The sequence below is a fragment of the Canis aureus genome, chromosome 5 (genome assembly GCF_053574225.1).
Source record: "Canis aureus isolate CA01 chromosome 5, VMU_Caureus_v.1.0, whole genome shotgun sequence".
NCBI classification, from domain to species: Eukaryota; Metazoa; Chordata; class Mammalia; order Carnivora; family Canidae; genus Canis; species Canis aureus.
This window is the reverse complement of record NC_135615.1, coordinates 35,809,312-35,826,006: the sequence shown is the minus strand read 5'-3', so window position 1 is coordinate 35,826,006 and position 16,695 is coordinate 35,809,312. Positions and strand designations below refer to the sequence as shown.

General features: G+C 50.5%; 1 protein-coding gene across 12 annotated transcripts in view; it reads right to left on the bottom strand.

Annotated features, from left to right (window-relative positions):
- Positions 1-16,695, bottom strand: part of PSD2 (pleckstrin and Sec7 domain containing 2) — a 143,199-nt gene that overhangs the window by 18,809 nt on the left and 107,695 nt on the right. For 7 of the 12 annotated variants that reach the window (XM_077897410.1, XM_077897412.1, XM_077897414.1 and 4 more), the window contains 7 exons: positions 16,108-16,523; positions 14,580-14,669; positions 12,538-13,002; positions 11,940-12,134; positions 8,333-8,413; positions 4,518-4,630; positions 3,720-3,780 (listed from right to left, as the gene is read on the bottom strand). In XM_077897410.1, the coding sequence (XP_077753536.1) occupies positions 3,720-3,780; positions 4,518-4,630; positions 8,333-8,413; positions 11,940-12,134; positions 12,538-13,002; positions 14,580-14,669; positions 16,108-16,472 (1,370 nt within the window). In that variant the 5' untranslated portion in view covers positions 16,473-16,523. The remainder of the gene's footprint in view (positions 1-3,719; positions 3,781-4,517; positions 4,631-8,332; positions 8,414-11,939; positions 12,135-12,537; positions 13,003-14,579; positions 14,670-16,107; positions 16,524-16,695) is intronic. The other 5 variants (XR_013379585.1, XR_013379584.1, XM_077897415.1 and 2 more) reach the window with 2 other exon arrangements.

The window sequence follows — 16,695 nt, the reverse complement described above, 5'->3', positions numbered from 1 at the left end:
CTTGGGCTCAGGTCATAATCCCAGGGTCCTAGGATTGAGCCCCATGTCAGGTTCCTTGCTCAGTGGGGAGTCTGCTTCTTCTTTTCTCTCTGCCCCTCCCCCTGCTCATGCTCTCTCTTTCTCTCAAATAAATTAATAAAATATTAATAAAAAATTTTAAAAAATGAGCAAAGGAGTTAAGATTTTATTATTTATTTATTTGAGAAAGAGACAGAACATGGCGGGGGGCAGTGGGGAGGGGCAGAGGGAGAGAATCTCAAGCAGATTCCTGAGCACAAAGCTGTACAGGGCTCTATCTCACAACCCTGAGATCATGACCTGAGTAGAAACCAACAGTCAGAGGCTTAACCAACCAAACCATGCAGGTGCCTCAAAGGATTTAAATAGACATTTCTAAAAAAAATAAATAAATAAAATAGACATTTCTCCAAAGATATACAAATGATCAAAAAGCACATGAAAAGACATTCAACATCACTAATCATTTGGGAAATGTAAATCAAAACCACAATGAGATATAACTCCACACTCATTAAGATGGCTACTATTAAAACACAGAAAACAAGTGCTGGCAAGGATGTGGAGAAATGAAAAATGTGTGCACTGCTGGTGGGAACATAAAAAGGGTTGGTGACTATGGAAGACAGTATGGCTGTTTTTCAGAAAGTGAAAAATTATATCACCATAGGATCCATCAATACCACTCCTGGGCATATACCCAAACGGAATTTAAAGCAGAGCCTCAAAGAAATATCTGCATATCCATAAGTCCATAGCAGTATTATTCACAAAAACCAAAAGGTAGAAACAATGCAAATGTCCATAAGCAGATGAAAGGATAAGGAAAATGTGATACATATAGGCAATGGAATACTATTCAGCCTTAAAAAGGAAAGAAATTCTGTCACATACTACAACATGGATGAAGCATGAGGACGTTATGCTAAGTGGCATAAATCAGTCACAAATATATAAATTCTCTATTCTTGTCTAAGGAATCTAGAATAGTCAAATTCACAGAAGCATCAAGAGGAATGGCAGTTGCCCGAGACAAGGGGGAGGGGGGAGGGTATTGAGGAGCAGCTGTTTACTTTGTAAAGAGTTTCAGTTTGGGAAGATGAAAAAGTTCTGGAGCTTACTTGCACAGTAATGTGATACACTTAACACTATGGAACTAAACTATATAAGATGGTAACTTTTATGCTATATGTATTTTACCACAACTTAAAAGTTTGTTTACAACAACTGTTAAATAACTTCTTTAAATCAAAAAAAATGGGCCAAGTACTCAAATAGACATTTCTCCCAAGAAGATGTACAGATGGCTAACAAAAAACATGAGAAGATGCTCCAACATCACTAGTCATCAGGGAAATGCAGATTGAAACCACACAAGATACTGCCTCATACCCACTAGGACATTGATCATTAAAAAAGAAAAGAAAAAAAAAAAAAAGAAAAGAAGTATTAACGAGGTTGTGGAAAAAGTGAAACCCTCACACACTGGCAGTGGGAAAACATTTTCACCCTTCCTCAAAAAGTTAAGCTCAGAATCCGCATGTGATGGGCCTAGTCCATTCCTAGGAATTGAAAAACAGGTGTTCAAACAAAAAAGTTTGCATAAATATTCACAGCAGCACGATTCACAATACCCAGGAGGTTGAACAACCCAAATATCCATCAACAGGTAACTGGATAAACAAAATGTGGTATATCCATGTAATGGAATGTTATCTGGTCCTAAAAAGGAATGAAGTAGGGGCAGCCTGCGTGGCTCAGCGGTTTAGCGCCACCTTCAGCCCAGGGCATGATCCTAGAGACCGGAGATCAAGTCCCACATCGGGCTCCCTGCAGGGAGCCTGCTTCTCCCTCTGCCTCTCTCTCTGAGTCTCTCATAAATAAATAAATAAAATCTTCAAAAAAAAAAAAGGAATGAAGTACTGACATATGCTAGAACATGGACAAACCTTGAAGACATATGCAAAGTCAAAGTAGCCACTAAAGGCCACAAATTATATGGCTGAATTCACATTCAATACACAGAAGAGGCAAACCCCCCAAAAAACAGAAAGCAAATTCATGGTTGCCAGAGGCTGGAGGAGGATGAGGCAGAGAATGGGGCAGGACTGCTAATGGGCACAGTGTTCCTTCTGGAGTGATGAAAAGGTTTTGGAAATACAGAATGGCAATGATTGCACACCATGTGAATATCCTTAATTCCACTAAATTGCACACTTTAAAATGGTTTAAATGGTATGTGATGTGTATTTTACCACAATAAAAAAAATTAATAAGAATGTACAAGACTTGCATGACACAAAGAAAAGACTTGACCTTATCTACACATACAGAACATGACAAGCAACAACTACAGAATGGACTTTCTTTTCAAGCCCACATGAGACATCTACTAAAATTGTCCATCCGAAGAACATGTGCCCACCCCTCTGCCAGCCCCTTTACAGCCTCCCTCTCTGACCAGGGCTGTTCATGGGGGCCCTAGCAGGCCCCACATTCCTGAGATGCCCACACCCACCTGGCACTCCTCTCAAAAGAGCAGCAGAGTGCAAGGGGAAAAGCACAGAGCCAGGCAAAGCTGCTCCCTTTGAGGGCCCTTGGAGAGCTCGCAGGAACTACAGCCAGGCCCCGGGCTAAGCGCCATCTCCTTAAGTCACAGGAAGTGTATGATGCTGAACTTGAGAGTTAGTGAGGAGACCCTGACACTTAGTGTTGTATTAATTCTCTCAGTTCTCCCCAGGACACTTGTCAGAAAATCACTATACCCACCTCAAAGACACAGAACCTGATACCCAGAGAGTCCCAGCGTCTTGCCCAGCATCACAGAACTTCCACATGGAGGCAAAGATAGGATCTGAAGTTGGGTCTGTCCTAGCTCTTTCTTCACTCTATATGCCCTGAGCTTTCCCAGTTAACTCCAGAACCAGACTTGCTGGTCTGTTGTCCCCATGAGTTGATGAAAGATCCCCAACCCAGCAGAGGGGCTCTGGCCACCTCTAAGTCAGCAATGACAGGGCTGTGATGGGTAGGGAGGATGAGGTGATGGGAACACAGAGGGGGAACATGGAGATGGGGGTATCTAGGCTCACAGGGCATGCACACCACCAGCTACACTTACCACCTGAGGGAGGGCAAGGGAGCCCGAAGAGGGGGGGTCCCCGGAGCAGATGTAGGAAAGAAGAAGGGGTTACTGAATCACAAGCAATACTGAGAAAGCCCAGGGCTGAGACAGCATAGCCTCATAGCCTGGGGCTCACACTTGTCACTTCACTGTTTGCACGGTGGTGGTGGGTAGGGGTGACAAGAATGCCTCTTGGGGGCGACCTACCATTCGTTGGGTAGGGGCTGCCTGGGGCAAGACATTATAGCAGTCCACATTGAGACTTGCAGGACAGGAGGAGGAAGAACAGGAGATCTTTTAGCAATGCCTGGAGTCGACACAGCTTGTGGGGGGAGGGGCACATCTTATTTAGCAAACCTTAATTGCCCTGTGCCTCAGCTGTTCTTACTGTACTGCTGCGGGTCTTAGGTAGATAAACTAAGATAGGTCCAAGTCTAGAAGCCAAGTTGCCCAACTCCCAAGTCTACTTAAGGAGCCATGGCCAGCAAGCAAGTGTCAGGAGAGGGGAGAAAGGGCAAGCCCCAGGACCAAATGCGGGGGATCAGTGAAAGCACATGCCCCTGTCCAGCCTCCCCAACTCACATGTCCGTGCAGGTCCGTGTTGAGCAGCATCAGAGCACAGGTGAGTGTGTGGATCCCATCTAAATCAGAGATGGTGGCACCCTCAGTGTGAGGACCCAGTCCTCCCACCACCCAACTGTCTCCTAACAGAGCCAACCCAGAGGTCTTGGAGATAGGAAGGGCCAGCCACCAGCCAAATGCACCTGGGGGCCCAGGACCTGTGAGAGGCTCACTGCCCCACCCTCAGCACCAGAGTCATTGCCTGTCCCTGGTCAGAACCAACCCCTCCTTCAGAGGGGACCTGAGCACCCTGGCCGTGCTATAGACCACACTCCTGCCTCCTGTGACCAAACTCATCTTGACACTCAGAACCGGGAGTGGCTCTGGGTCCTGGACTATGTCCCTACCATGGCCCATGTTTTCTCCAATAACTGGCCTCATCCCCCATGTCCTGGGACTTGGGTCCAGCCACAGCTAAAGTCCTGCCGCTAAATGGGCTAAGAGGCCTCCACCCAGATCTCCACACCAGGACTCTCACCTCACCAAAAATCAGCATTAGCAATGGGGACTGGGGAGAACAAAAGCGCAAAAGACTAAATCTAGGACAGAGGATTTCCAAGCACAAAGAATGACCACAGGCAAGACATTTGGAAGGACTCTGGTCCAGCAAGCAGACCCCATTTCATGTGCCCTAGTTCCTGTACTCCGTGTTTACTGAGCAGGATAGAAGTGGTCATTGGTGGCGGGGTGAGGGGGGGCGGCTAGGAGGAAGCTGGGGCCCCTCTGGAGCAGCAGGCAGGGCAGGCAGAGGGCGTACCTTCCGAGGTGCTGTCCTCTGGGTTGCATTGACAGTACCGGCGAGAGAAGTGGGTAAGGACCCGCTCACGCTCCTGTGTCTCCCCCATCAGTGGGAAGGCCTTCAGGAAGGTTCTGGAGGACAATTCAAGGATGGTGAAGACCTCCTAGAGTCCCTAAGTCAGTAATGATCCTCACCCAGGTCAGGAATCCTGCCGCCCCTCACCCCAGCCTCAGGTACCACATAAACCCGCTGGAGTGGCCCAGGGCTCCATTGCCCCAGCATCTGGGCTGAGGAGGACACCCTGGCTGCCAGGACAGCTTCTAGAGGGTGGAGGCTAGGGGGCTTTAGAATTTCAGCCCTCAATGCCCTCCAAAACGTAGGCAGGGGACAGAGTGTGAAGAGTAAAGACAGATGAACACCTCGGCGAGGCCATCAGCTCTTGTTCAGGATAAATGCCCACTTCTCTCTCCCTCCTCTCTGGCCACACCTGCCCTTCAGGCTGTCCTCCTCAGTCACTGCTGCTCCTCACTGAATGTGCCACCAGCCGAGCCCCAGGCCCCCACTCCGGCCTCCCTAACTCTTCCCCCATCCCGAGTCTGAACTGTCAAAGTTTCAATGGCTTGTTCTTCACTCCTTATCTCAAACCCTCCTCTCCTCTGCCCTCATCATATACCTGGGACACTCACAGCAGCCTCCAGACAGGTGCACCACTGCACCTCCCCAGTACATCCTCCCTAGAGACACTAGGCGGCATTTCTGAACACACATGCAGTTGAGACTCACCCTTGCTTAAAACCGATCATTGGCTCCCCAGAGCACTCAGGATAACAGCCAAGAATCTCATGTTCTGGCCTTCCCAGAACATATTCCCACCTCCCTCCTGTCCCTCCAACCTCACCCCCACCTGCCTTCCACACCAGATTTACACCCTGTACAGGACAGGCACTTTCACTGTGCCATGCCCCTGGGCAAGCTCTGACCTCCTCTTCTGGCCCACTTCAAAAGCCACTGGCTCTCAGGGACTCTGGGAGTTGATCCCAAAACCACAGGGGCTGGAAGATGGGGCCTAGGCACACCTCTTCTTGGGAAGAAAACCTACAAACTGAGCAAATTTAAGTATCTATCTGTCCAAGGTACATGAGACTAGTTCATTCCTAATTTTGCTATGGTTCATTTGGTTTCTGGAAAGCCCACTTTATGTTCTCATGCTGCTCCTAAGGCACTCTGGGACCTGTGAACCCCTCTCGGCCAGCTCTTCCCTTCTGAGGCCTCCCAAGGCATCCAAAACTAAAGACCACGCTCTTCATCAATCCTAGACAGTCAACTGCTCATCAATCCTAGATAGTCAACTGCCACCCAAAAACACACCATCTGCCATCTAAGTTCCCCCTTTCCCTGCCCTGGTCTCTCCTGTTTCCTGTTCTCTTCCTCCAATCTGGCACCCAGCTCTGCACCTCCCTTCTCTAACCACACTCCATGAGGACTTTTAAAAATCCATCCCCCAAATAAATAAACAAACAAACAAAAATCCATCCCGCATCCCAGCCTTGACCTGTCCTACCTACAAGCCATCCATCCCAGCTCCCATTTCCCATTCCAAACACCCCTTCCCCAGGGGTCCTCACCAATCCCCAATCCAACACACCCACCACCAAACTCTCAGCAGCCCCCAGAATCAGCCTCACCACCACCTACCCTCTACCCTGCACTTTGGTACCACCAATCCCTCTACCTAATCCTCTGGATGACCCCTCACATCAATTTTGCCTCTAGCCTCACTGCCCACCTCAGGGCTGTCCTCTCTCACCAAACCCTCTTCAGAAGCCTGCACATCTCCAGATCAAAGGCCATTAGCACTACCCCTCAAACTACTGCTTTATATCTAGCACCTTCTGTGGCTCCCCAGTGCCTGTACAGTTGAGCCTATCTACTAGGATGGCAAACAAGTCTCCAGCGTCATATCCAGGCCTCTGATCATGACCTGACTCACCGAACATCTCCAACCCATCCTCATCCCAATGCAAACTTCAGACCCAGCTCAGGATAGAGCATCTTGCAGCAGACCAACATTTACCCTGAGACTCTGAGATAAGCCCGACAGAATACAGTTCTCTGAAGCTTTCAGTAAGCCCCTGATGCCACAAAGACCACAGGGCCAGAATTGTTGAGAGGAGAGAGCTGAGGTGAGGGGTTCATCTACAGTTGCTTTTTCCTTGAGGGCACTGCTAATTTGGGGGAAAGGCAAGAGGCAGAACACTTGGTGGCTTCACAGAGCTGAAGACACAGACCTAGAGACCTGGGGAGCTATGGCTATACACCCAGTTTTCCCTTTGAGACATTGGCCAAATTCTGAAGATGTGAAGGGCAGGACGTAAAGAAGCTAAGTAAAAAGCCTCTGAGAAGTAGAGGGACTGGGGTTGTTGTGTTTTGTTTTATTGACACTCTTGCCAGATTGAGGAAATGCAATCAGGATTCAGGACCCACCAAAGGGAGAGGCCCCAGTGAACACACTAGGCTTCTAGCAGAAAACTGTGCAGGCCTCCACCCTGTGATGAGGGATCCCGGAGTTTATCAAACTTTGGTGCAGCCTTTCCTCAGCTCAACTGTGGTCAGATTAGGAGTGCACCCCCTGCCCTCTTCTAACTGCCTAGCAAAGGACAAGGTAAACGCTCGCTGGAGGAATATATAATAATCTAGAACCTCTCTAATTCTATACAAAATGCACAGCATCCAATAAAAAAAAATTGGTAAGCATGCAGAGAGACAGGACAAGATATATGATGGAAAACCAAAAGAAGAACAAGAGACAAGAGAAACAGATACAGATGATTCAATGATCCAGACATTGGGATAACCAAGTTGGAAATAAGGACTTTGAAATAACTAGGATTAATATGTTCACAAAGAGAGGGGAAAGGTGGAGCAAACAAGTGAAAAGATGAGGAACTCCTCCAGAGAATTAGAATCATTTTTTTTGTTTTTTTTTTAATTTAACAAAATGAAAATTCTAGAATGGAAAAATGTAATAATAAACAGTAAAAACTCAATAAGTGGATTTGACAGCATATTAGACACAGAAAACAAAGTAAGTGAACTAAAAGCTGGTCAAGAGAAAATATCCCAAGTGAAGTAAAGAAGAAAGAATGGAAATACATATTTTTAAAGTGTAAGAGAAGTGGGACACAATGAGATCTATCATTTGGGGACCACCCCCTACTTAGCTCAGAGATTGCTGTACCTCCACACCCCCAGGGCTGTAGCCTGCTTTGGGCCCTGCCTCCAAGGGCTGCTAGACACCAAGCTGCACTCCATTCTATACCCTCCACTCCCTGGGGCCTGTACCTGACCCTCCTGAAGACTACTGTCTGCTTCCAAACACCACAAGGACCTGAGATCAAATCCCAGTTTAGCCATCTCCTCCCTCAGTGACTGCAGGAAATCAATCACTTTACCCAATAGCTGGTTCCTTATCTGTGAGCAGCAATGCTGACACCTACCCTACAGGGGTATGGTTAGGATGAAGTCTGGCAGGGTGTGTAAAAACCTATTGCCTCTAGCAAACAGGCAGTGCTCAATACAAACCAGCCCTTGCTCTTCCCCTCCCAAAACTTCAAGACCACGTTCCCACTTTCATATCCTCAGCCCACCACATGGCCAGCACTCACTGAGTTGCTGTACCACTGCTGTGCTCATGCCCTTCTCCATAGCCTTCCCAGGGAGTGTTAAGAGACTTGCCCAAGGTTGCACAGCAAGCTTATGACAGAGCTGTCCTGAGAATCCAGATGTGTGGCCCGTACCACCTGTGGACACCGCCCCATCCCAGCCCCACTGACCTGAGCGCTCGGTCCAGAGTCAGGCCTGAGAAGTCGAAGAAGCTGAGATACTCCCCGGCCACCAGCCTGCTGAACTCATTGCTGTCAGGAGAGCAGGAGGTGTCCATCAGAAGCAGGCACAGCAAGCAACAGGGGCACATAGGCAGTGACCCTGGGGCACTCTGACCTACCCACCCAACCTGCCCGGCCCTTAAGCTGCCTCCCTGTGTTGGTCAATTGGGCTCTGACAGTTCATCCTTGGGTTGGAGGATCAGGAAGTCTTCCTAAAGGAAATGACATCTCTGTGAACACCTAGAGGAAAGTAAGGGCCAGTGAGGTGATGGGAGTAGGTGGAGAGATGATGCAGTGTCCCCCGTAGAGGAAACTGTACAACATGTCCAAGCAGCTATCAGCAGAGCCATGTGGCCAGAGCAAGAGATGAGGTAGGGAGCAAGTCCTGAGGGCCAAGGGGGAAGGATCAGTAGTGCTCAGGAAGGGTGTGAAGTTGAGTGAGCCCGTCAGAACACCACCTGCTGAGGGGAGGCCCCTGGGGGCTGCAGCAGCTGTCCCAGAAGAGATGGAGAGTTTGGAGAGGAGAGAGATTTCGGAGACAGAATCCACAGCTGATGGAATGGTGCAGCACGTGACACAGGAGATGGGCCTGGGAGGAGGTGTCAGAGCCAGACATCAGGTGGTGCTGCATGTACCCACGGGAGAGACATCAGTTGGCTAATGACTTGGAGGAAGGGGAGGAGTCTAAGCAAGAGGAGGGTGCAGACCCAGGACAGAGATCAGAGGAAGCCCCCCCACACACACATTTTTTAAAAGATTTTATTTATTCATGAGAGATACAGGGAGAGAGGCAGAGACATAGACAGAGAAAGAAGCAGGCTCCGCACAGGGAGCCTGATGCAGGACTCCACCCCTAGACCAGGATCATGCCCTGAGCCGAAGGCAGATGCTCAACCACTGAGCCACCCAGGAGTCCCAGAGGAAGCCTCTCTTAAAGGCAGAAGCAAACTGAGGAAAGAGAAGGAGCCACTGAAGGAGTCTAAGAAACAGCAGCCAGAAAGAGCTGGGGGGGGTACAGTGTCCCAGAGGCCAAGACAGAGTGATTCAAGATGAGAGTTATGAATTCTTGTTCGAAAAGAGAAATTTCCCCCTGAACTGACCCAAGCCCCAAGCTCTCCCTCCCATTGACAGGAGACATGGGCCTGGAGAAATAGGGTAAGGGTGACATAACTCCATGGGGAGACCAAATCCAAATCGTGGAAAATTCTTCCTGACAATCAGCTCTGTTTCTTCAACAGATATATGGCCTTAAGAAAAAGGAAGCAGTCTAGAAGACTATTAATTAAGAGACTTACAAAGAAAAAAAGAGAGAGAGACTCAAGAGACATATTGGCCAAATGTAAAGCATAGGCCTTGTATACATCTTGGTATGAAGAAGCATTTGAGACAGAAAATTAAACTTAAGACTAAATGTTAGGGCAGCCCCAGGGGCTTAGTGGTTTGGCGCTGCCTTCAGCCCAGGGCGTGATCCTGGAGACCGGGGATCGAGTCCCATGTCGGGCTCCCCGCGTGGATCCTGCTTCTCCCTCTGCCTGTGTCTCTGCCTCTCTCTCTCTCTCTCTCTCTCGCTCTCGCTCTCGCTCTCTGTGTGTTTCTCATGAATAAATAAATAAAAATGTTTTTAAAAGACTAAATGTTAGAGATTCTATGGAATTTGGGCTAGTTCTGTTTAAAAAAATTATAATGGAATTATGATTATATTTAAAAATCCTTATCAGGGGCACCTGGGTGACTCAAGTCAGTTAAGCATCTGACTTTGGCTCAGGTAATGATCTCAGGATCCTGGGATCGGCTGTATCAGGCTCCCTGCTCAGGAGGAAGCCTGCTTCTCCTTCTCCCTCTGTCTGCTACTCCCCCTGCTTGTGCACTCTCTCTCTCTAATAAATAAAATATTTGAAAAAATAAAAAAAATAAAAATCCTTATCAGTTAGAGACACATACTAAAGTATTTATGGATCAAATGATAGAATGCCTAAAATATGCCTTAAAATATTCCAGCAAAAAAAAAAAAAAAAAAAAAAAATTCCAGCAAAATGGGGGGGGGGGTAGTGGATGTTGTTAACTTTGGAGCTAAGTAATGGGTACATGGAGGTTTAATATATTATTTTCTCTGGTTTTGTGTATGGTTGAAATTTGCATAATAAGATTTTTAATTAAGGGAAAAGAGAGGAGTAGGGTATGTCTACAATGTTGAAGACAGGTAAGTTGAGGTCTGGTGGCAGGCACCAGATTCAGAAGGCAGAGGATAGGGGAGAAGCTTGCCCCAGGCGGCTGAAGAGAATATGGAGAGGGGGACTGGACGAAGGCCACCCAAGGCAGAAAACATGAGAATTCTGGCTGCCAAGAGGCTGGGGGAAGAAGTGCAGCTGACGAAGAATTTCTGTTTGCATATGGGAGAGACTTAAGTGCAGTGAAGTGCTTGCAGACACTCTTGCAGAGAAGGAGGAAGGCTGGGAGGGTGCAGATGCACCCTAACCTGGGCACCCGGAGAACATCGTTAGGTTGGGGGTGGGGGGCGCACCCCAGTGGGACAGGTCAGGCTTCCCAGTCAAGATGTGACATCTGCACTGGGGCCGGGAGGCTGGCCTCAGCAAGGTGGAGGCTGAGAAGGGTAGAGAAGGAAGGAGGGAGAGAAACTAGGGAAGGATCCCCAAGTGGAGCTGGCCTCAGCTTCTCAGTCAGCTCCAACCTGGAGCCGAGGGTCTGGATGGCCCCTTTGCCTCCAGATCTATGACTGCCTCCCCTTCTCAGAGCCTAAGCATGGGTATGGGAGGCCCTCTGGAGGAAGGGCTAAGGCAGGTGGCCATGCTGACAATCAGAAAGGCTCCCGGTGGGAGTGCCTGGGAGGCTCAGGTAGTTAAGCATCTGCCTTCTGCTCAGGTTATGATCCCGGGCCTGAGATGGAGCCTGCTCACCAGGAAGCCTGCTTCTCCTTCCTCTGCCCCTGCCCTTCTTCTCTCTCTCAAATAAATAAATAAAATCTTTTAAAAAATGCTCAGGGTGTGCCAGCTGACTCCCCCAGTCTGAGAGTCCCCGCCTGCCCCCTCCATCCACCCAGGACTTCCATCTGGCTAGTTCCCATTCCCTAGTCCCAAGGCCAGGGTTGCTTTGGTGGCTTCAGCGCTCTTAGCCAGTCCCAACAGACTGAGAGTGGGGCTTAATAAGGGCCAGGAACCCCTTCCCAGTGCCCGGTTCCCAGGCAGTACCAGTCCAGGCCCAGGGTCTCCTCTCCTCTCCCTGCCCCACTGCTCTGTCCTCACTGCCATCCTCACGGTCCCATAACAACAAGCCACATTGTACTCCCCAGCCCCAAGGGATCATCCAGCCACCAGCTCCCCTCCCTGAGAGTATGGGCCTTCGCCCAGGCAGCCCAGAAAGGAAACAGATGTAGGGCAAGGCCAGGAATGAGGACAGTGGCAGGAGGAGGAGCTCTTGGGAACTACTGGCACCCCCCACCCCAAGCACCAGGCACCCTTGACAGTAGTCACCTACACCTCCCTCAGGCTGAGGAAGACACTGGGTTTGCCTGGGGTGAGGGGTACATAAGACAACTCACTTCTTGCCTAGTTGCCGGGCGACGTCACAGCGCTGAAAGCCCTCAAGGTGGTAGAGGCGACGGGCCAGCCGGCGAGCAGCTTCACTGACCCCCTGGCACCCATTGGCCAGTGGGTCTGTGCTGCCAGGCTCCAGACCCTCCGAGCTGCTAAGTTCTGAGTCCGAGTCTGAAAAGCCATCCTTTAGGCTGGGGTCACTGCATAAGGAAGGTAGGGGTGGAGAGAAGGGGTCAGAGGCCCAGGAGGGAAAGTGGGAGGTCTCCCCAGGCCTCCGAAAACCTACCCAGGGGCCAGAGTAGGGGAAGAAGCTCCATTGCACCAAGTCAGACTTTTAGAGGAGCCCCTAAATGAGATCACTAGAAGCTACACAATCCACACAGCACAGCTCCCTGGCCCCACTAGGGTTGGAAAGGGCTGGAAGAGCAGAATGGAACCTCAGGACCAGGGTGGGAAATCTGGGTGCAGAGGCAGGACACAATGACCTTGCAGAGGGCTTGTTCACTTTGGGCACTGGGTTACCCTAACCTGCTTTGTCTCCTCTGGGTCTGTTTCCCCATCTGCTCAATGGTTCTCCTGGTTCCCAGCCTAGGCTCTGCTCACCTGGCTGAGTTCAGAAACTTGTCTGTGTCCTCCTCCTCCTCCTCCTCCTCCTCCTCCTCCTCGTCCCCACCTGGACCCTGGGGTCCATCTTCATGGAAGCCATTGGGCACGGCTGTGAGAGACAGGCGGCTCAGAACATTCTCTGATCGGCTACTGGAGATGGAGCGCCGTAGGGGGCTGCCCAGCTCCCCATCACCACCAGCTGCTCCCATGTCCCCCTCAGGCCCCATTTCCCCAGTGCCCAAGCCAGCCCCTGGCTCAGGGCTATCGCGGGCCCGCTGCTGGATGAGAGGTGTCAGGGGGGCCTCGAAGCTGACGCAGCTGTCACTCTCATCCGTGAGGCTCAGCACGTCCAGGGAGTCAAGGCTGCTATACTGGGTGCCCCTCAGCAGCTCCGACTCCACAATCTTCTCAAACGTGGCACTGAAGCCATCCCGCACATCTGGCTCTCCGGGGCCACCCAGCCTGTGGAATGCAAGGACCAGTCACTATCCTGCCATGGGGACCCCTTTACGGTGGTAGGACTGCACCAATCCCATCTGGGAGCTCCATAGGGGCAGGAGCAGGCATGGATTGTGTCCTGTCTATTCTTTCAGCTAATACTTACTGAGCACTAGGTAGCAGGTGCTGGGCTGGGTACTAGGGTACAGCAATGACAAAGACAGGTGTGGTCCTACCCAGTGCCCACCCTATACTTGGCCCATAGTAGGCAGCATTCGTCTAAGTGAATGAATGGGAGGCGTCTTCCTCCACTGTGGCCCAGGGGCCACTGCCTCCAGGCTTCCCAGAGCCATGTAGATATCCCCCATCACAACCACAGTAATGCTGAGTCAAAATTTTGCCATCCCCACAGCCTGAGAGGCTCTCAGCTTGGCCAACCACACCACGGCTCTCAGGCCTGGCCTTCACATCACCTTATCAGGGAACATGAGGAAGACAAGGGCACATCAGCTACCTTGCTAGCCCCCTCATTGTTCTCCATCCTCAGGTTATCTCCTCACTTCCTCCCAGCCCCCATCAGTGTATCATACTGTGTGTCCCCTGGTTTGCCATCTGTTCCCCAGTCCCACCCCCCACCCCCATCAAGGCCAGGGAACACCCAGCACACAGTGTTTAGTAAACTGTGCCGAATGGTGCATGAGGCGAACACACAGATGTCTGTCAGCCCCCTGGCGTACCACACTGCCAAGACCACAGCAAGGCCCTGTCCTGTTCCTGCAAGAGGCCTTTGAGCTGGCAGTTCCTGTGCCACAGTGCTCTTCCCCCAAGCTGAAGCTCTCTTTCCTCATCCCTTTCTTCCTGAGGTCTGCCCAGAACACCCTATTTATAACTGGGACCAGCCTCCAAACACCTCAGCCCTTTTTCCTACTTCATTTTTTCCAAAGCACTTACCCTCCTTCCCACATACTACATAATTATCACTTTTATGATTTATTATCTATCTCCCCTCTAGACCATAAGCTCCATGAGAGTAGGAATTTTTATGTATTCTGTTCACGGATATATCCATAGTACCTAGAATAAAGCATCACACAGAGATAAACCGAGGCAGCCCGGGAGGCTTCTTATGCACTGAGGAGATGGACAGGAAGCAGAGAAGACAGGTAAGGAGGAGGACACACTGAAACAGAGCAAGACCAAGAGAGATGGGGCAAAAGAGAGACAAGAAGAAAGGGAGGGAGGGGAAGAAAAATAAGACAAGAAATAGATGAGAAAAAGAAACAGAAAGGAAGAGAGACAGAGAGAGAGAGACAGACAGAAACAGAGACAGTGAGAGGAAGAGACACAAAGAAAGAAGCAGGGTGAGCCTCAGCCCACCCACTCTGGCTCATTTTGGATAAATCAAGGTCCACCATTTACAAAGATGTGCACCCCACTCTCCCACTGAGGATCAGAGACCCCCTGCTTCTCCTCAACCCCCACGGCCCAGGAGAGAGAGAGGTGTGTTTGGAGGACTGTGAAGTACCCCCTCCCCGCAAACACCTCCTTGGACCTCAGTCTAAGATGTGGTCCTAGTGTGTTCCCTGGAGAAGCATACTGACCTGAGAGAGATAAAGCTGGAGTCACAGCCAGCTGCCTTCTGCCCAGTTCCAGCAGGAGCTGAGACCACAGCCTCAGTAGGCCTTCTCTTGCTGGAGAAGGAAGTGGAAATGGGGGGGCGGGCAGGAATCTAAGTGGCAGGAAGCCTGGCAGTGTGCTGGGGTAGAGCTACCTCTGACCTCCAGGAAGAAGGCAGGGAAGAGAAGGGTCATTGTTCAAGTTACCAGAGCAGATGCCGAAATCTGCCCAGCAAAGGGACCTCTGTGAGGCCTGTGCTAGGTCTCAGAGACACCTGAATAATACTGATCTCTGCCCTTGGGGAGCTTTCATCTCATCCCCCCCCATTATCTCCCACCCTGTCATGCACCTGAGCAGACCTGAGAGGTGGTTCTGAGAGGGGCTTGAAGACCATTAGCCCAATCTCCAAACTTCCATCTGCCCCTTCAGCCATCCCAAATAAACATGCCACCTAAACACAAACAGTATGCTCCAAGAAGCCCCAGACCTTTGTCTGCACCCCACTGCCAGCCCAGTGGCTGCCCTAGGACCTGTCTGGATGGAACACTCATGGCCATGGGATACGTGGTACACACAGGCACCGGACCTCACATACTCACATTCCTAGCCACAGAGCTAGCCACACTCAGCCCTAGACATGCAGACCCAAGTGTGTACCCATGAATGCACAAGCCAGGCACACACCACCCCTCCCACACACACACACAACCACACAGACCCATGCACATCAACATGTTCACACATTCCTATACCAAAACAATTCACAGGCCAGACATACGTATGCATGCCACTTAGATTTCTGCCCACCTCCCCACCCCACCCCCAACCATGCATGCCACCTATGCACACTTGCTTGTCCTGGCCAGGGCTTGCCACTGTACACACTAGAACTTTTATATACTTTCTTTTCTCAGTCCACCCTGAGGTCTTTTAGACATTCCCCTGTCCCATCTGTCCCCACCTTATCCAACTAGTACCTCCAAAACATCAGGTCTCTCTCCCTCCTGCTGAGGTTCATAGAAATGGCCCTGTAACTCCAGTAAATAGGACTGAAGTGAGATTCCTGGTAAGACCTCCAGAGGGCACTCAAGTGAGGGGTAGCTTGCAGGGATTAATTCACAAAGCCTACTCTTCTGAGGTCAGTTACTGAACTGGAAGATCTTCATCTCCATTGAAACAGAGAGATGGGCCAGATGACCTTCCACATCAAAGCATTTTGGAACTCTACTGCCCAATCTGGGATGGAGGGTATTTGGCCCTCCAACCACACACGGAAACAGCCCATGATGGTTTAGGGAGCTTTGGGGGGGGTGTGGGGGCACAACAGTCCCACTAGCCTTTGAATTCTAATGGCTCTATCCTTCTAAAACACCCAGAAGCTGGGCAAAACAGGGACATGAAATTCTCAGGAGGAGAAAAACAAGAACCAAAGAGGCTACCTGGCTAGACCCAGGCCACATGGCATTGGAGCAGCCAAATGTAGTGAGCCCCTAACCCAAGACACCCACTTACCCCAGCTGAGGATCCTCAGTGTCCAGACAGAAATTCCTGGGAGCATTGTCCCCCTCTGCCAGCCCACCAACCCTCCAGGCCCTGGACTCTGCAGAATCTTCTAGAGTATTTGAGTCTGGCCCCAGGACTGGGCCATTGGTGAAGGAAAGGCCAAGGCTGAGGCCACGAAGGGCCATGTCTGGGCCCTGCATGGACTCCTCAGTGTCCACTAGAGTGCCCCTCATCTCATGCCCTGGGCTGTTATAGCTACTGTTCAGGTCCTGACTGTGTGTCATTCCATTCTGGACTCCAGGTTCTTCCTCAGGCTCCAGGCTGGGGTCCCAGGCAGTACCACCTTCCCCAGATGGAAGCTTATCCTCTTCCATGGCAGCCACTGCTTCCTCCCTGTGTTGAATGTTCCTAGGACTCCCCACGACCTGAAGGCAAATGAAGAGATGAAGAGGTGAGTAGGGCAGGTGCTGAGGGGTGGAAAGCCCAGCAGCACCAGTACCAGGCAGCCTGCCTGGGGACAGGAGGATGGCGGAGATAATCTTCTCAGGACCTCCTAGCTGGAATATGGGTTCAGGCTGTGGCATCCTCAGGCAGTGG